Source organism: Oryza sativa, chromosome 5 (genome assembly GCF_034140825.1).
Source record: "Oryza sativa Japonica Group chromosome 5, ASM3414082v1".
Classification (NCBI taxonomy): domain Eukaryota; kingdom Viridiplantae; phylum Streptophyta; class Magnoliopsida; order Poales; family Poaceae; genus Oryza; species Oryza sativa.
In genome coordinates, this window is record NC_089039.1 from 27169359 (window position 1) to 27189365 (window position 20007).

The 20007-nt window shown below is 40.9% G+C and overlaps 2 protein-coding genes across 5 annotated transcripts; both read right to left on the minus strand.

The window, feature by feature from the left end:
* Window positions 1-6223: 6223 nt before the first annotated feature.
* LOC4339495 (PH, RCC1 and FYVE domains-containing protein 1) lies at window positions 6224-12078 on the minus strand. Of its 4 annotated transcripts, none has more exons than XR_010741271.1 (11): window positions 11893-12078; window positions 11366-11433; window positions 11156-11242; window positions 10983-11072; window positions 10640-10726; window positions 10425-10541; window positions 7985-10048; window positions 7758-7904; window positions 7066-7466; window positions 6639-6800; window positions 6224-6557 (listed from the first exon to the last, which is right to left on the minus strand). XR_010741271.1 is itself a non-coding variant. In XM_015783359.3 (10 exons), the coding sequence occupies exons 2-10, from the start codon at window positions 11381-11383 to the stop codon at window positions 6710-6712; spliced, it is 3102 nt and encodes a 1033-aa protein (XP_015638845.1). In that variant the 5' UTR covers window positions 11384-11433; window positions 11893-12065; the 3' UTR covers window positions 6224-6709. The 4 variants fall into 4 exon arrangements, 2 of the variants coding, with proteins under 2 accessions (XP_015638845.1, XP_015638846.1); XR_010741272.1 differs by having other exon boundaries at window positions 11366-11427; window positions 11893-12056; XM_015783359.3 differs by having other exon boundaries at window positions 6224-6800; window positions 11893-12065.
* Window positions 12079-16789: 4711 nt separating this feature from the next.
* On the minus strand, window positions 16790-18856 carry LOC4339496 (mitogen-activated protein kinase kinase kinase 17). The gene has a single exon (XM_015783191.3). It carries the CDS (start codon window positions 18788-18790, stop codon window positions 17300-17302), a length of 1491 nt encoding a protein of 496 aa, XP_015638677.1. The 5' UTR covers window positions 18791-18856; the 3' UTR covers window positions 16790-17299.
* Between the last annotated feature and the right edge of the window lie 1151 nt (window positions 18857-20007).

Genomic DNA, 20007 nt, shown 5'->3' on the forward strand with positions numbered 1-20007 from the left:
TATTGCAAACAAAAAAACAAAATAGATAATTTTGATGTGGGCTTAAGTAGTTAAAAAAATATTACATCCGTTTCAGGTTATAAGACTTTCTAGCATTGTCCACATTCATTTAGATATTAATGAATCTAGGCACACATATATGAATATGGACAATGCTAAAAAGTCTTATAATATGAAATGGAGGAAGTACTAAACAACAGATTATATACTAGAAAAGCAGCACAATATAAACATAGTCCTATTATAAATCATTAGGTAGGTGGATAATTTGCTCTCGTCTAGATTATATACTCAATTCTAACTTTTTTTTTATAATTCCACATATATGAATATTGAATGGTAAAAAAAGATGTAAATATTTTAAATTATCGATGCATATGTTTTAATTATTTTTAAATATTAAACATAAATAAAAAAGTGAACACATTTTACCTAAAAAACACAAGCTAAACTATATTTTGTTCTTCTCATCATTGTTATAATTTTTCAGAGAGCTCTCTGCATATTCATTAGAAATACGCTGAAGAGCCTCCTCGAAGTCACCATCACTATCATCATCCGATTGATTTGGTTGGACTACATTTGTAGCAACATTGATGAACTTGTTTACCAAATAATTGAAGTACACATCATTGTCTTCTTCTGCATCAGACTCGCTCTCATGATACCTATATTTAAAAAGAATCTGAATAAGTTAGGCATACAAGTAGTTTAAGCATACATACCAGAGAAATTATAGAAGTGTAAAAGAAAATTATTGCACTCCTGTTGCTAGCAATATGAGTGGTAGTGTATGTGTATCAAGAGGTGGTGAAGACATGAAGATATTCATTCGATGTGATAGAGGTGGAGAATAAATCTAAATATGGCGGGGTGATGAAAAATAAGTGTTTTTATTAATCAAGTTGGTAAGTGTAACAGTGTCCATAGTAATGCAAACACCATCTTTTTATAACCGTGATGAACATGAATAATTACTAAGGGGGTGATACTAATACAGAATGATCAAACAAAGGATCTAAGCATCATAAAATCACACAATTAATATAACAAACAGTGTTATGAATTAATAGCACAACTAGACAGTAAAGAGAAGCTATTAGTCTACTACTGTCACAACACCATCACATACATGCATATACAGCAAGAGACCATAGCAAAGATTAATGGATAATCACATACATGCATATATGGCAGGAGAAGTCTATTGAATGAGATTATGCATGCATATATGGCGGCAGGAGAAGTGTATTGAATGAGAATATGCATGCATATACGGCAAGAGAAGGTATTTGTCTATTGAATGAGAATACGAGATGATGGGATATTGAGATTTATGAAAAATATATTTGATTTATTGGTGGATTCACAATGGAGAAGTTCTAACATTGCTTAATTACTTACAGTTCAGTTGACACTTGCCAAATGATGAGAGCACAAATCGATAAAAGAGGCTTCAACTATCTATAATTTGATCCTAATGATTTTTTTTGCCAATCCAGGACAACGAATACCACTAGAAAATTATGCAAGTATTTCTAACATGTTGGGTTTCAAATGTTTCAAGGTCCAAATAGTTTTCTCAACATTGCCATTGATTTGCCACTAATTTTACTACTTTGTATATACATGTGGCAGCTCACTTGACTTTTTGCTAAGACCTAAAAGAGTGAACTTGGTGCTGGCAAGGTACTCCTTTGTTTTGTTTTGTTTTGTTTTAGATCATGTAAACATTGAATTTGATTTGCAACTTTGTTTCAGTTTCAGGCTTAGCCTAGGCTTTGAGCCTATCCAATATCATTATCATGGATTCACCACGGCTAGGGATCATAAGATAGAAGATGTTACTTTGGTTCAGACATTAAATTATCATGGATTCACCACGGCTAGGGATCATAAGATAAAAGATGTTACTTTGGTTCAGACATTAATGCAACCAACGGTTTTTATGAACTAGTAGCACAACTAGACAGTGAAGAGAAGCTAATTACTACTGTCACAACGCCATCACATACATATACGACAAGAGGCTTGCCTTTGGAGATGAGGTGGAGGAAGTAGTATTGTGTACTCCATCCGTCCCAAAATAATTACAATTTTACATTGATCATGTTTAACGTTTGATCGTTCGTCTTATTTGAATATTTTTCATGATTAGTATTTTCATGATTACTAAATGATAAAATATGAACAATAATTTATATGTGACTATTTTTTTCAAATAAGATAGACGGTCGAACGTTGGACACAAATACCCACGGTTATACTTATTTTAAGATAGAGGTAGTAGCTTACTTTGACATTGGCCTTAGGGACACCTCGGGTATCTACTTTGACTTTGGCGGGTTTTCTACCACAATCAATCAATCATTTCAGGCTTGGTAGTGATAATGATGAAATGGAGAATTCAGATAAGATTTTTTTTCTTACGAACGACGATAGGGGAAGGGAGGAAGTTCCACTATCTTCCCAGTAATGGGATCGCTATAAATTAACGATGGGGAATTATGCCCTCCTGTCAAAGCCACGCTTGTGGCCGCTCCTCCCCCATCGGAACGACACCCTCGCCGCTGCCCTCCTGTCCGGAGTCGGGTTTGGTTACGGACTTACGTTGGCCAGGCCTCGTTTTTATGGGCCTCAATTCAGGCCCATCCATGTGTAATTTTACAAGCTTTGATGGGCCGGAGTTACAAAGAAGACCTTGTTGCTAGTCATCCGAAAAACACAGATGGGCACAATTTGAGTTTAATTTATTTGTTTTGTTACAACTTGTAAAAAAAAACAATGGCGTATTTGTGTTTTACCCCGTCGTTACTAGAGGTGAAGACAACGAAGGCCGCATCCTCTCGCTCTCGCTTTCTAGGTGAAGTTCCTGTGGTTTCGAATTTTGATACGGCCGGCCTGACAAGAGACATTGCTTAGCTATTCGTGAATAATAATAACTCAACTCAATATAAGGGACTGAACGTTCGATCCAAATACGACTTCAACTCCGACTCCTCACCACAAAACAATACTCTTAAGAATACGAGTACGACCGTTAAGTGTAGAAAACTAAAGATAAAAAGGAAGAATACGAGTCGGTTTTACCTATACCATATATGATATAATATGTCTCTCTCTATTCTCTCTTTCTATTAACTTTTATTATTTACTAGAATGACTAGAAAAAATGTCCGTGCGTTGCAACGGGTGAAGCTTATTTTAATCTTATTATTATTATACATTTTAGTTAAGGTAAAATTCACTATGAGAATTCGATTGGATTTATGTTTCTCTACAAAATCATGAGATGTAATTAGGAGTTCGATCATCTCAAGTTAGCATGCGAGTTTTTTAAAGAGATTTTTTATACGACTCATTCTGTATTTCCAAAAGCGAACTTAAAACCGACTCAAATATGGATCTGCATTTTCAAAAGCGAACGAACTTAAGAACTGACTCATACACGGATATGAATATGAATGTTTCTACCATTGACAAATTAACGATAATAGCATAGTGATCATTATTGTAATGTTTTTCTCATCATTGTTGTAATGCTTCATTGACAAACTTAATTTACGTTGTTTTTCTCATCATTGTTGTAATGTTTCAGAGCAGTCTCTACATATACATAAAAAATACACTGAAGAACCTCCTCAAAGTCACTATTACTATCATGATCCGATTGATTTGGTTGGACTAATTCTGTAGCAACATTCGTGAAACTGTCTACGACCAAATAGTTGGAATGCACAACATTATCTTCGTCTGTATCACACTCACTCTGAGAATACCTATATTTAAAAACAAATTTGAAAGCTATTGCACATAAAAACACAAGTAAGATCGTCAAGCGTTTCATACATCATACCAGTGAATTGTAAAAATATTAGAGACGAGAATTTTTGCATTGCCTTTGTAGCGGCGGAGAAGGGGGAAGCGGGTGAAGAGCAGCGTAAGTAGCATCGGCAGAATCGAGGTGATTTCTTATGTCTCCACTGTTGTCGCCGTCGTTGTCCATCACTAAACAAACCTACAGATCGCGTGGCGTTGGCTTACATGCAGGATTCGGTTTGGTTCCGCCGACTGTGCATCTGGAACGATCTAACAAGAAAGAAATAAAGAAAAAGAGTTTGGCCTTGTTTGTTTATATGGGACGCAATCTTGACCTATAAGCATATACGGAGTTCTGATTTATGTTCGAATTTCCGAGCATGTACACACATTAATTGGCTAAAATAATTAATTAGGCCCAACCCATCCAGAGAAGGAAGGAATGCCAGCGAGGTTGGATAAGCGCCCACTAATCAGGCCAAGCAAATAAGGGGGAGTGTCTTTCCAAATCCTTTTCAGTACCTGAATCTGAATTTTTCCATATGATTTTTTTTGACAGGGAATCCTATCTTATAATAAAATTAATGTCCACTAACTTCTAAAACTCAACATGCAAGTGTATCACATCATCATCCACTAGCAATTATTATCTAGAGTATTTTAAATCATATGCAAGTATACCAGATCATCACCCACTAGCAATTATTATCTAGAGTATTTTAAATATCATGCAAACATGACATATCATTTAAAATTTTATTGTATTTTTAGAACTCAATATGTAAGCAATGTCAACTCATTATCTCCACATCATTTTCACATTATTTAAACATACACATCTAACATTTCTATAATGTATAACATGCATTCATCCACATATTCCTCAGTAAAGCACGGGGTGTCAACTAGTTTTCCAGATGATTGATGTCAGGTGTTCATCTACCTGGAGAAGTTTACTATCATATGTTTGAGTGTTCACCCATGAGTAGATCGACACCGCACTACTGTTCCCCCTCATGTGAAGTTTCTTATCATGCATGTGATGACGCATATGCTGAACCCAGTGATTGTAGTTGACACCATCAAAAATATCCGGGCAATGAGAAACTGAAATTGTGCTTGACAAAGAAGACATCATCAAAGATCAATGGGTGACGGAGAAAGCGCAAAAATAAAGTGGCAGCAAGCAGAGGCAGGAAATGTCTTTCTTTCTATCTTTTCCTTTCTTTTTTTTTAAGTAACAAGCCTCGGTCAAGAAGAAGACCACGAGTCAGCAGTGGAGAAGACCGCACCGCATTACCGCAACTACGAGAGTCGCTCGTTTTTTTAGTGAATTGCACTTCGGGCCATGTTTTATTGCCAAAATATTACTTGGACCATCCTATACCTAATCTTTTCACATTAGACCAGATAACTTTACCTTTGTTGCATAATAGACCACCCTAACTCTATTTTCTAATCATGTCTAGTGTCTCCCTCGATAAAGGTATGACATGCATATAGGTATGAAAATTCGTCGACATGTCATTAACAATTTGCTCGAAGTCATTGAAGTGCTAAAGATGTGGCTTGGGGTGGTCACTTGTGCAACAAAGATAAAGTTATCTAGTCCAAAATAAAATGATTGGACAAATTATGGTCCAAACTGAAACTTTTGCAATAAAACATGACCCAAAGTAAATTTTTAACTTTTTTTTCACTCGGATCTGATCGGTCAAAAAGAATCCGACCAAAAAAGAAGTGACACGCGAACAAGCAAGCACGCGAAGACGAGAGACGACCAGCGAAGGGCGGCGCAGCCAAGAATGAGCGGCGGTCAGCAGGCAGTGGCCGGGGATGGGCGGCATCGGCGAACAGGTGGCAACCGACAATGATGGTGGTAGCCGGCAAAGAGGCAGCAATAACCAACTGCCACGGTAGTTATAGGCCCGTGACCACAACGTAAAACAAAAACTGAGGTACGAGATAGAAGAATTGATGCACGTAAGTGAAGACGTACGTAGAGAGAAAAAAATGATCATCTAGGGGAAGAAGAAGAGTCTAACCCTAGTTTTGCTCTCGATACCATGTTATAGATAGCACTTGTATTCGTCTAAGGGCAATAAGCCCAAATATATACAGGTACATGTGCATACAAATATGCAGAAAAAAAAACCTTTACAAATAAAGGAATATAAAGCCAAAATAAACATCTAACACCATGGTGGCTCTGCTGGTCATCGATGGATGATCCAGATGTGACTGACCTGTGGATCCCACCAACATGTAGACATCACCATGGCATATCATGTCAGCGCACAAAGTGGATTAGAGAACGTTTGGACTTATATGACACTTAGGACAAGTTCAGGGATCCGAAAATATATTTAAGAGTTGAAGGACCTAGACGATACGCATGCACAAGTTTAGAGATTGCTTGTACACTTCACTCAAAATTTAATGAACATTAAGGTTGACAAATATCAAATGATGATCTTCCTTCATGAAATACTAGTTACAACTCACACTGTTTGTTTACAAAGATTCCTCTCTTACAATAACTAATGTACTTAGTGTGTATATGTACTAATACAAATAAAAAACTGTGAACGAACAAAAGAATGGACAATCATCAATACTCTTCAAGATGTATATCAGCAATTCAGTAGGCACCATCCGTGTGGTTGTGGAGGCATTAGTATCTGACTCTATCCACCAAAGTTCATCCACAAATATGGTTGTGTGCATTGCTAATTGGTCTAGAGGCCAGAAGTTATACTTCCATTATCTTAAAAAAGAAAAGAAATTTACTAAGCATAAGAGAAAAACAAGATTCTTACCCAGTAGCTCATTCTAAAAATGACAAGTAATTTCACATGGGTTGTTGCTTTCACTGCTATTTCTTTGGAACCTAGTTAGTTGGATGGTTGTATTTCTTGAACACTCTCTCTTGGTTTTCCCTCCACCATTCCTCAGCCTGCTGCTCAGCAAACCTCCTCTTGCTAAACAAAAAAAAAAGATTGTAGAAGAATGAACCATAAATAAATGATCACCTGGAGTTGTTGCTTCAAACAAAAACATAGAAAGAACTATGCTTTCAGTGCACATCTTGAACTGAACACACTTCAATTGTAAACAAAAGCTTCGAAGTTTTTCCTTCAAAAGTGTGGATGGTGCAAGTGTTGTTTTTTGAAAGATGGACTATTGATAGATTAATCAAGTTGGAAGATATATTTTACATCCAAGAAGGATTTGAGGATGGAATACCTGAACCTGACACGCTTGAATACTTTGGTGCCATCCCTCAGCTGGATAAGCGTCACATACACTCCTGGCTCAAACTGCTCAATCAACTGCACTTCTCCATGAGTACCATACTTTGGTGCGAAGTCACCTGGAGCCTTCAAGTTGTTTTCCATGATACGGTGACATGGAGAGTCACTAGCCATGGCAATGGAAGAGCCACTAGCATTTCCAGAACTGCCATCTTGAGACACTGGCAGGCTACCCGTGCTACTTGACCTATGGTGTCCGATATCATGTCCAGTAAGGCCAGTAATCTCCACTAGATTACTACTTTGTCCTGCAAGAAATCTCTCCGACTGGCTTTGCAAAGTTTTTAAGTTGTCAGCAACATCACCGGGCACCCTGTCTGCAATAACCTTGAGCTGAAGAATGGAGGGTTGTGATATCATGAGTATATCCTCTAATAATGATAAATAAACATGAACTTTGAAGCAATTATGATCATACAAGACACTAGGATAACATGATAAACATGATTTTATATCGTGCGCCCTTTATTGTATTTTGATTGAGCTATAGAAACGTGTCAGTAATATAAATGGAACACAATAGAGCTACTATACTCCAAACTATACAGTAGAACAAATACGTACACTATCATGGAAAGTATAATAATAGATGAAGAGTTGCACAGTAATAGTAGTTTAATGTACCTCACTGTCAAGATGCTTAACAAAATCCAAGACAGTATTGCGCCTAGCAGATTCTTCTGAAGCCATAGAGGCAGCCTGTTTAGCTTTTCTTTCTGCTTTCTGTAGTTGCTCATCTTGAGTTTCACATTTCTGTTTCAACTTATTAACCTGTCAACATAAAAAATGGTTTTAACAAATTCAGCTAATCACATTGAAGAAATAGAACAATCTAGAGTGTTCTTTCATACCTGAGATTGCAACTTGGAAATGTCTTGATTCAGCAACTCGTTAGTCTTCTTCAAGCCATCATTGTCCACTTTACCGATCAGAGGACTTGCGGTCGCTGGAGGTGGACTTGGCTTCTTTGACGGTGGCGATGGTGAAAACATTGGCATGCCCATTTGCATTTGACCTCCCATTGTCATAGATTTTACGGTAGTTGGAACTGTACCAAATGTTCCTGCAAAAGCCATATCTTTGAACTGCAACATGGCAGGAACTTGTGATGCTTTCATCATGGACATAGGATCGGCTGGTTTTGTCTCATTTCTAACATTTTTTGTTTCTTGATACTTGACTGGCTCTGCTGGTGATGTCGTTGCAAGTCTGGAAGGCCTTATTTCTGGTCTCTCTAACTTATCTTTGATATCAATGGATCGCCTGGTGATGACATTCCTTTTGTTATATGAACTGATAACGCCGGTATCCGCGGCTTTCAGTTTCATGAAACATGAATCACATACACGGTGTGGCTTGCCAGGAGTTGGTGCCAAAGCAGCCTTGAGCACTTTCCTAGAACTGCATGCATGACAATGGACAAGTCCACAGTTGTAGCAATTGTGCCTCTTTCTTGTGAAACCAAATGGCTGCCTGCATCCAGAGCAAACAGACTGATCTGCACCTGAAACCCACTTATGTATGCAAATGCATGTAGTGAAATTTGAACCACATGAAATGCTCTTAACATGACGATCTTTCAATGCGTCAACAAGAGTTGGCTTCTTTTTGTCTTCAACACTACCATGTCCCAACCTTCCATTGGCTCCCATGCCCCATGTATATACTTCACTTCTTGAAGTCAAGGCTGCTACATGGTTAGAGCCACATGAGATCTCTTCAACCAACTCATTACCCAACTTATCTTGCACCATACATGGTTGTTTACCATCAGCTTTTGGATTCCCAAGCTGGCCATTGTTAGAGCTACCCATTGTGAAAACATGGCCAGATGTGGCAAGAGCAACAGTCATGCTATGTCCACAGGCCACCTGATGGAAATTATGGTCAACGAGTGCTTGAACACATGTTGGAACTAGCTTCGCTTCTTTATCGCCATGGCCCAAGCGATTCTTATCTCCATCTCCCCATGTAAACAGCTTTCTTGACATTGCATTTGTGCTTGCCTGACCACTGATTTCCACAATTGCTGCAGAATGCCATACTCCACATGCAACTTTCATTGCTCTGAATCCACTCAAAGCTTCTACCTCCTTTGGATATGCAACGCTTTCACGGTCTCCATGACCAAGAGAACCAAATGTGCCATCACCAAATGTGAAAAGTTTTCCACTTGACATGGTCAGTGCTGAATGCCATGAGCCACATGCAACAGAGAGTACCTGAAGCCCTTCTAGAGGCCCTGAAACTCTTTTCGGAAGCCAATGGCTAACTCCAGTTCCGTGCCCAAGTAATCCAGCATTGTATGATCCATCACCCCAATCATACAGATCACCAGATGCAGTTACAACACAAGTATGAAACTCCCCACACGCAATGTATTCCACATTGGACACTGCCAAGGATTCGACAAGTTTGGGACGACAGATATCAGTATCAGTACCATGGCCTAGCCGTCCACCAAGTTCTTCACCCCAAGTGAATACTTCTCCTTGCCGAGTAGTAAGGCCAATGTGCCTAGAGCCACATGCTATTTGCTGAACATCCAAAACAACATCTGATTCTAGAGGTTTTGGAATTAAAAAATCTGTTTTGCTGCACAAATAGTTGGAGGATCCTTCAGAGGGTAGCACCTCAGTCCACACCTCACCCCATACATAAACATCGCCGAGGGATTCGATGTCATCTAGTCCAGAACTTTGACTGGAAGAACTAGGGGCACTGGAAATACTAACTCGGCTATTGTCTCCTGTACTTGCTCTTAGCATATTTACGCGGTCTGATCCAACATCTGCTCTAATAGAATTCAATGAATTCGGTGTGCTATAACCAGCTGAGTTAAAACTACGTGTAATACTTGAGGCGATATCTAGCGTTGTATCATAGGAAGTGCTATCTTGATAGATTGTTACGTCCTGAAAAAAGAAACATTTGTTAAACAAGAACAGTAAGGTGATGATATTCTAGCTAAGTCAAACAACTATTACAGAATTAGTCGGTGTCATAATGACAGAAGTGATTTACTAGGTATATTAATTCTCTATAATTGTTTAACAATAATGATTTTGTATGCTCAAATATGGTTTTTGTGCATCCTATATTTTTATTAGCTCATCGGAATCTCAAGGAAGCTGAAACCTCCAACAGTCCAATCAAATCCTTAAAAGGGATGGCCACATTTGTACAAGGATTGGATTATAAATTGTTGTAGAAAATGAAGGTGAATTTTTGTTTGTACTCGACTTTAATATAAATTAAAATAATGTAAATGGGGAAAGGAGAATAACTCACTTCAGAAAATGATACTCTATCAGTTTGACCATCATTCAGAAAATTTAGACGGCATGAAGTAATCAGTGACTCAAGTGTCGAAAACCACACTTCTACTTCAGCTTGATCCTTGCAAACCTGTAAGAAAATTATTGTGTTCCATAAACTATAGCACCTAGGGGTAAAATCATTTAACCCCAGTTAATGAAAACGAGTACAAAGAATTTATATTTTACCAGATCAAGGGAACGTTGGCCGTTCTTGTATATAAGGGAAAATGATAGGTAATCCTTCTCAGGGCGTAAAAACCTCCTAAAAACAGCCTGTTAAAAATTGAAAATCCATAAGATCACAACTTAAAACGTAAAAGTTCTTTGGCTCGAAAAAAAATGTAAAAATTCATTAAAATGAAACAATTTACTCTCGGAGTATCACCAACAAGATATATTTTTCTTGCTGCATGTTTAAAATGAAACAGTTTACTCTTGGAGTATCACCAACAACATATATTTTTCTTGCTTCATGTTTACCAGCAAATTAACCACCAACAGTTAACTGTCCGGTGGCAATTCAACTTACAGTTCTCTGTCCAGGTATAACTTTAGACACAGAAGACAGTCTGAGGCACTTTTCCTTGTTGTGGGAGTACCAAACTAATGTATTTTCGTCCTGCGATAAAAAAAAATATCGTTACTTTCATCCTGTAGCAAAGAGCTGACATTGATTGCAAACGAACATACATATGAACTTACACTAGAAAGTCTGAACTCACGAATCTTGGGTTTTCCCTTCCGGCTATACTTGATAAGCTTGCTGCCTTTCTTTAAAGTAATAAGGGCCTTCAGATTTCAGAGAATGTGAAAAATAGCCAGGATCAACACTAAAAAAATCTTTAGCGGACAAATTTGTGTTGAGGCAAAATAGAGGGAAATGAAACAGGAAAGCATTGTGTAGAAGCTCACATTATCATCTGGTGTCATCTAAACAGCAACAGGTCAACATTCTATTTGCAACTCTTGATCACCTGAAACTATGCAGATAAACTAACACTGAGTTATCAGAGAGACAATAATGGATTTTGTTTTCAATGACATATATGAGAGAGTTGATGTGGTTTTTGTGCCCAGGGAGACAGAGATCCTTCATCCCGTTTGCTAGAAGAGCATTTCAGACAGCAACAAAACGAAAAACACTGCAAGCGATGTATATGTACACAACCTTCACAATCTCGATATCAAATGACAAGTAGCGGCCGGTTTGCTTCATATTATTAGTGCTGGATAAAATGCTCGTCCTGTTTTGGGATTTTTTTTGTTTTTTTAATGTGAAAAATTTCAAACTTATGATATGTATTTCGTTGGGTTGCTTGAAATTTGAACGATACATATTTTTCACCAAGAACACGTCGCCACAGATACACAAAACGAAATGTAAATGCTGAATCTACTGCAGATGGGATGGACATGAGGGGCAGCGTACTGTTCCTTACCAACAAAGAAGAGAACGATCCGAGCCGGCGGCGCCTAGGAGAGGAGGATACTCCGGCGGAGGAAGGCCGCGTGGGTTCCCGTGTCCGGTCGCCGGCGGTGAGGTCGCCGATCGATGATTGCGCATCACCGGATTCCCGTTGAGAGGAGGACGACGAAAAAAGAGGAGCAGAAGGAAGTCGTAGCCAACAAATGAAAGAAACCAAAGCAATCCAGCAGGAGGGAAGAGAGAGAGGAGAGGAGGGTTCAGCGGCGCCGGACGCGGGAGACGCATCATGCATTCACGCATGGATGGATGGATGGAGGAGAGGAGGGCGTGTGAGTGTGACCGTTGGTTGGGTTCATCTCCAACTCCAACACCAACAGGGCGCTAGATTTCTTTCGAGCATTAATACACGTACTATTTTTTTTTTGGAAGTGACTGCGGATCGGGCGTCCGATTTTAGCTTCCACCCACGCATCAATTGAGATTTCCTACCGTACTGCAGACGACCTGCATCCCCCACGCATGCAGACGCACCAGGTGCAGCCCACTACATGCATCGGAAGCCATGCATCCATACTAGAAAAACAATAATTAGGTTGGTTTAAGTTTATTCGAGCAAAGTTTAAACTATTTTTTCTCTTATATTACTTCTCCAATTCACGATTCGATTGTAGCATGACACATCAGTAAGAATTTAGTAAGAAAATGCTAGGACGTATAGCCTTCTCCATTTCTTTTTGCCTTTGGATTGATCATGGATGGCTGACAACAGTCCGAAACTCTGGATACTTTAGGACATCTCCATCCTAAAATATTACTCCCTTTTATTTTATATTATAAGTTGTTTGACTTTTTAATAATCAAACTTAATATTTTCTATACAAAATAAATATATTATCAAAATATATTCAATGTTAAATTTAATGAAACTAATTTGGTATTATAAATGTTGCTAATTTTTTCTATAAACTTAGCCATAAAAAATGACTAATAAAAAAGTAAAACAACTTATAATATGAAACGGAGGGAGTACAACTACAATCTAGTATATCCTGATTCGTTGTCCTAAGATGAATCAAATCTCATCATAGGTTCAATATTTTGGGACAAAGGAAGTATTGTTTTGCTATACATTCGCCGACAACTTTTTCCTTAAAATTTGTCAAATATAAATAGTATAATTATGTTGTAATTTGCATGTACTTTCATATAATTTGGTTTGAACTCTTCAAGATTTGTGCAAGCAGAGAAGGAAAAAAATCACATAGCACAGGCACGGATGAGGGGATTTGGTCCCCAACCTACGCCATTGCAGAAATAGCGTTTTATGATGGGATTTTTAAAAGTTACATCCAAGCTATATTGCAGTTGCAGGTTACAATGTAATTGCAATGTGATTGTCCTATATTTACATCTCACAATTTTCTGAGAGAAATATTATCAACAAATATCTAGGTAATCCCATGACAGTTTACTCCAACTGAAAATCATTAAATTTTAAACCAGCATGGTTCATGCATGTATGATGTGCCCTATAAGCACATGTACCTCCAATAGATTGAACCGGTATATATTTTGAGATTGACTAAGCCATCACATTGCTTTATTGTGATGATCTTCCGAGAACCAATCCTCCTTTTATGAATCAACAACAATGGGTTGCTCTTACACGGTTTTTGTTTTGTTTGCACGTGCACACAGAACATTCAGTGTTTCTAAGAAGATGCTGATGGAGCACCATAATCTATATAGAGCTAGCATAGACCCTGTTTGAAAAGTTTAAGATTTTAAAAATCAATTGTTTGGCAATCAACTTTTAGGAATCCAGAAGAAAAGCTTGGTTTCTCAGCCTTTGTTTTCTAATTAATTTTCTAGATTGTTAGCTACAGATTATCAAAAGTTGGGTGAGAATCTAAATTGTTTGGAGAGCCAAAGTTCAGACGACTGGAAGCTGCAGCTGCTATAATCTCATGGACTGTGTGTATATCAGGTGACTCTGTTGCACAAAAGTTAGATAAACTTTTGGATACTCGTGGCACGCTTTTCAAACTGCTAAACAGTGTGTTTTGTGTGAAAACTTTATATATGAAAGTTGTTCTAAAATATTAGATTAATCCATTTTTCAAGTTTGTAATAATTAAAACTTAATTAATCGCACGTTATTACCACCTCATTTTGCGTGAAACACTTAATCTTTATCTTCATCTTCATCTTGAGAAGATTCAAACACCACCAATGTTGGCTATTGCTATTGGAGCAGTACCATTTCCGCAGCAGAGCTTACAATTGGATTTTCACAGGCTTAAACTTTCAGCCCTCCCTGAGAAACTGGAGGTGAGAAGAGAACCACGCACATTGCTCCATAATCTGAACCACTATTGCCCGCATGTTTATATTTCAGAACCTTGGTTTGCACATTTTCCTTCAATAATTTCTCTGTGATCCAGTGCTGGAGGAAACGCGAACTGAAACTTAATGGGCCATTTTGACATCAGGCTGACGTAAGTTTTAATCCAAGAGAAATCTTGTTTGTTTTATGGCACATCTGTTACTCTTTTTAAAAAAATGATCTGGAAGCTATGATCAGGAATATTCTAAGAGTTATCGTCAACTCGTACAAAAGCCTCATCTTTACTTATCAGCCAAAAATTAAATTTTCAACCTTAAATTTAGAGTAGATTTTGGAATTATTTTTTTTCATCATAGTTCATTTTCAGCTTTTGCTTTTAATTCGTTAAGAACACATATATAAAAGTCTCATTCACAAAATACTTTTAGAGAAAAGGCAGACGCCCAGCTTTTCATAAAGCATAACAGAGAGTACAGAATGCTGGGGTTTCCAGCTTTACAAGAAGCAACACAGTTCAAAATAAAAGGAGGACTAGTGCTGCTGGCATAGCCAAACAAGCTAGAGATAAAGCAAAGAAAACAAGTCCACAAAGGAAGCAGCTTTAAGATCAGAACGTCAAATCTTCTATTTTTGCCTAAGCCTAGCTGATCAAATTGTGAATATACACAAAATACTTTCCATTTGTAAATATACTGTTTCACTTTTTCATCTTTATCAGCGGTTTCGCTTTCTCATCTTTATCAGCCAAACGATGAGGCTGAATGTCTCCGGTCAATGCCAATGAGAACTAAATGTGAGCTCGCGCGAGGGCGCTTCGCCGAGTCGACGAGCCCGTGTTGCCTCCGTCGCCGGCCACCAAAACGGCACGCAGCCCCGCACTTGGCATTTGACTCACTCGGGTCGCCGTTTTTTGAGCTTTCCCCTGCGCTCACCAACTGCTAACTGAAGCTCGCCTGCAGCTTCCACTTGCTAATTTGCTATCGTGTAAAAAGTTTCGAGCTTCCGTAGACGAGAACATGGCACAGATCCATGGTCTATTACTATTAAGCACGAGCTTACAACATTAATATAATCTTTCTAGTAGCTTGACTCCGTTTGGTTCTTTGGATATGTTCATATGTACTTTGCTGAACAGTAGTGCTGTACAGTTTAAATAGACTATAGAAAGATCTCACTTCTGTGCAAGTTGTGCTGACTTGGAATTGCGTTTGTCGAAATATGTTCTTTGTTTTTTGTTTTTTTTTCCTTTATCCACTTGCGAGTATGAGTCAATTCAGTTCATCATTTTATTACCGCTGGTGCACCACTGCGTGGATCGGAGGAGGCGGCTTTGTCTGAATTTCTGAAGCCTCCACCAGAGAATAATACTGCTACTGCTATTGTTACCTTCCAAGAATGACTTGGAAAGTTCTGAAACGGGAGGGGCTGACTTGGAAAATTCTGAAAGGAAGAAGAAGAAGATGATGATACACCTGACCTGCAGGTGGTAGCTGCAGTGCGTCACAGCCGTCGTCAACGACGAAGCCTGCCCTGCGTGCAATCGAATTAAGCGCTGACGCACCACGCAGCTTCGTGCCAAAACATCTAGTTGTTCGAGAAGCCTGAATCTTCTCTCGAGAGACCTGGAATTCGAATTGTTGTCTTCAGAACTCTCTCTGAAAACTGGAGTCTTTGGCATGCAGACTTCCACCAGTCCAGAACTTATTCAGATAAATTAATTGTGGAAACTCAACTAACTTCTAGAAGTCAAATTTAGGGTGATAGTTTTCGTCAAATAGAAGATCTCATTATCCATTTTCTTTTTCTGCAGCAGGATGCTGACTTTAAAATGGATCATGGAGGTAACCCAGCGAATACAGTTTAGTTAGGTGTTCCTGCCTCTGGGCTCTGTGGCATACTGGCAACTTGTACACCTGGATATCTCTCTAGAATTATGCAGCTGGCATGGCCACTACTATAACTCCTATCTCCCTTGCTCTTCAAGAAACATGGAGAAAGTTCATGCCAAGTAGTACTACAACTACAAGGTTGTTCATAGCATCAAGGTATAAGTGACAATGACACATGGCGATGCTTTTGACAGTTTTTATCAGATGTTGAGCTGGCAACCGAATTACTGAATCTACTACTACTCTCAGATGTAGTAGAAGTGTAGATGCAGTGATGCCCTTATTTTTCTTGAGAGGCACTCTGTAATAATTATGTAATGGAACATAAAAAAAAAAGTTTGACCAGTACATGTATGAACACATGTTCTACCATTACAGCTGAAAATTATTGCAGCTGAAAATTTTAGCTAGTCAAGTGGTGTTCTTAAGAACTGTACCACTAGTACTAAACTACTAATTCTGTAGTAATTCATGCACAAGATCATAGAGAAATATATATGATTAATTTGGTGCCAAGTAAAAAAAATGTTGTGGTAGTTCAAGTACTCCACAAACAATTGTAGGGATCTAGAAACAAGAGCAAACACTCCACTCCAAGACGGTAGGCAGCTAGGGAAATCTATCTATCCATCCAGTGTACACCTGTCCGGGGTGAGGTAATCCAGAGATTTTGGCCAAGTGTCACCCCTGATCTGCATCATCTTCATCTCCCCAGCTTTCCTGCAGCCACCACCAACCTGCCAGCAAACGTGCACACTACCACCACATCGTCGCCGGAGCAACAGCATTGCAGCAGAAGCACTTCTCCTCGGCCGCCGCCGCCGCCACTTGTACCGACGGCAGCAGCAGGAGGAGACAGTGATGTTGCTGCAGAGACGGTGAATTGGATTCATGTCTAGATTGAGTTCAGTTGGTTGCCACATTTGGCGGCAATTGGATGAAAAAGGTTGCCATTGGAATGGGATTATGCAGCTTTTGTTGCTGTTGCTTTGAGTTTGAGATTGTTGTGTATACGGGTAGTAGATGAGGAGATGTGGTTGAACGAATTGGTTTTGTGGTGAGTTGTCATAAAGGGGGGTCACGGCTACAGAGGCTGTCATTTTCATGAGTTCCAACGAACACGTCTCAGTTCCAGCAGTAACTGAAATGGTTATCACTGGTTCTGAAAATTCAGAGGTTTAGGTCTACGTTCCATCGTTCTGAAGAATTAATGCTGATGCCGCTGCCCTCGATTTCACATTTTTGGAGGTTTGAAGTTTCAGATTTGTAGTTTGAGTTTGTAGTGTTATCAGATTTGAGTGAATAAAATCGAAAAAAGAAAGAGAAGGGGAGGAACAGAGGCAGTCAGGAATTGGAGGCAATAATTTTACTTTTCTTTCATCAGAAACATCAACATGAAGTACAATTGGGTCACTAGTAGTAAAATCTAAATAAATATCTTGGCGGAGCTGTTCATCCACAAAGGTATCAACAGTTCGTACATTGTGCACGAGCTCATCATCGTCATCGTCCACGTCAGCATCCATTACAGCTTCCGATCTTTCATCCCAAGCACTCGCGTAGCTCGTCGTCTCCAAAGCCGGCGAAGCCACCGGCGATTCAGAAACTTCGCTGCGCGTCTGCTCGGCCGGCGTTTCAGCCGCCGCGATGGGAAGTTCGGATTGGCTGCTCATGACGTCGATCCAGCCATCGTCTGATTCCCAATCCGGCACGGCAGAGCAGGGGACGGCCAGCGCCATGATCCTCTCGGCCCAGCTCTCCGGCATGTCGTCGTCCTCGTCGTCGGCGTCCGACTCCCAAAATGCGGCATCCAGCGTGCTCTTGGGAGAGACCCACTTGGGCTTCGTCTCCTCGGCGGCCACGGCGCGGCATCCGGCGAGCGCCAAGAACGGATGCTCCAGCAGCTGCGCGGCTGTCCACCGCTCGCCGGCGCGGCGCCTGAGGCACTTGTCCAGGAAGTCGTTCGCCTCCGGCGACAGCCACTCGGGGGGCTCCGGCACGGCGTCGGTGAACCCGATCAGGCGCACGGCGGCGACCACGTCGTCCACGCCGCTCCAGGGGGCGCGGCCGGTGGCCATCTCGATGACGGTGCAGCCCAGCGCCCAGACGTCGGCCGCCGGCCCCTGCTCCTCCCCGCGCGCCACCTCCGGCGCCATGAACGCCGGCGTGCCGCCGATCGGCCCAGCCGAGTCGGCGCGCCTCGCGCACCCGAAGTCCGCGAGCTTGGCGCGCCCGTTGGCGCCGATCACCACGTTCCTCCCCTTCACATCCCCATGCACCATGCCCACCCCATGGAGGTACGCGAGCCCGCTCGCGACATCCGCCGCGTAAGCCCGGACATCGTCCTCCTCGAGGCGGCCCCCATTCCTCGCAACCTCGTCGGCGAGCGACCCACCGGGGGCGAACTCGAGAAGCAGCCCGTACTCCCCGCCGGCGACGGCGCCGAACCCGAAGCAGGGGAGCACGTGCGGCGAGCAGAGCGAGGCGAGGATGCCCGCCTCCCGCCGCAGCTGCGCCGCCCCCGCCGGCCCCGCCGCCGACTTCACGGCGAGCAGCTCGTCGTCCCCCGCCGCGAACAGCGACACCACGGCCCCCGACGCCCCGCGCCCGAGCGTCCTCACCCTCGTCAGCCTCCGCCGCCCGCCGCCGCCGATGATCATCCCCGCCGCATCCATGCCCACTATCGATTGATTTCCTCCTCTGGCTATGTATGTCTCGGAATTTTTTTTTGTTTTTTGCCTGGCCATGGCCGCAGCCGAGCGCGCGCTACTTATACGCGAGTTCGGCGCGAGTTGTGGCGCGCCGGACGCATGGGCGCGGGAAAAGCACGTGAGCGAAGCCTCGTGCGGGGTAGAGACACTGGCGTGTGGGGCCATCCTGATCGCGGGGGGGCCACGTGGTGGTGGCTTTGGGTGGAACGGAACGTGGGATTTGCGCGCGAGGCAAGTGGAAAACGAGGGAGAATTGCAGCACGAGGAGGGATTCGGCGTGTCGGTTTGGGGTTTTTTCGCCCAAAAACTCTGGTGGATTGGGGGAAACGTGTTGCTTGCATTGACGGATCGGGGCTCTTTACTATGGACAGATGTTACTACTACTACACAAATCTTGGGTATCTGGGTTTGGCAATTGGATTAGCATGACAGCAACTAACAAAAAAATCGGATGTTGGGTGCAACTATGCAACGGTGGCTGTGTACTGGAGAATATACGAAGAATCAGCAAGGAAATGATAGTCGAAACTCGAAATATGAAATTGATTTCATTAGAAAAAATAAACAAACATGGAACTGTGTAATTTTTTAAAAAAATGTTGGGTGTGAGGGTTGCGGACTGGCGGTGTACTCTAGAAGGAGAAGAATGAGCCGGGAAATGCCAGTTGAAAGTGGAAGGATCCATGCAGTTTTGGTGATTGGGTGAAGAAGTATATACCCTTGTGTACAGAGAAATTGCATGCAGTTTTGCTTGAAGATAGATATACTGCGTGGAGACTATCTAAAAGGCAAATATAGTATCGCAAAAGTTATCTCCTCTTTGGAATGTTATAAACAATCAATTTAGTTAAAGAATTCTATATAAGATTTTTATTTATTTATTTTCACCTTGATAGGTGTGTTCGGATGCACGTTTTGCAGCCGCTACCACACAGCCACACAACTGCTTGTAGTGACACAAAGTAGTGTGCAATATTGCTATGTCACAGCTGAAGTAGTGCAGCCAAACATACCTAATTTTGGTATAAGGATCATGAAGTTACGTGGAGGTGCGAAAAAATATTGACACCTAGTCATAAATTTCTTGGCAAGTATACGAAACATGAAAGTATAGAGCTAACATGTAGGTCATAATGTGTATATGTGGTGTATTAGAAATTTACAATTTCATTGGCCATAAT

What these genes read in the sequence shown, in the direction of transcription:
- LOC4339495 (XM_015783359.3), bottom strand. An exon ending in GTGAGTTCAGACTTTCTAGT is followed by an intron (nt 11,073 to 11,155) that starts GTAAGTTCATAT and finishes TTTTTATCGCAG; the next exon opens with GACGAAAATACATTAGTTTG. An exon ending in TTTCCAAGTTGCAATCTCAG is followed by an intron (nt 7,905 to 7,984) that starts GTATGAAAGAAC and finishes TTATGTTGACAG; the next exon opens with GTTAATAAGTTGAAACAGAA.
- LOC4339496 (XM_015783191.3), bottom strand. Translation starts at nt 18,790, where the DNA reads ATGGATGCGGCGGGGATGATCATCGGCGGCGGCGGGCGGCGGAGGCTG.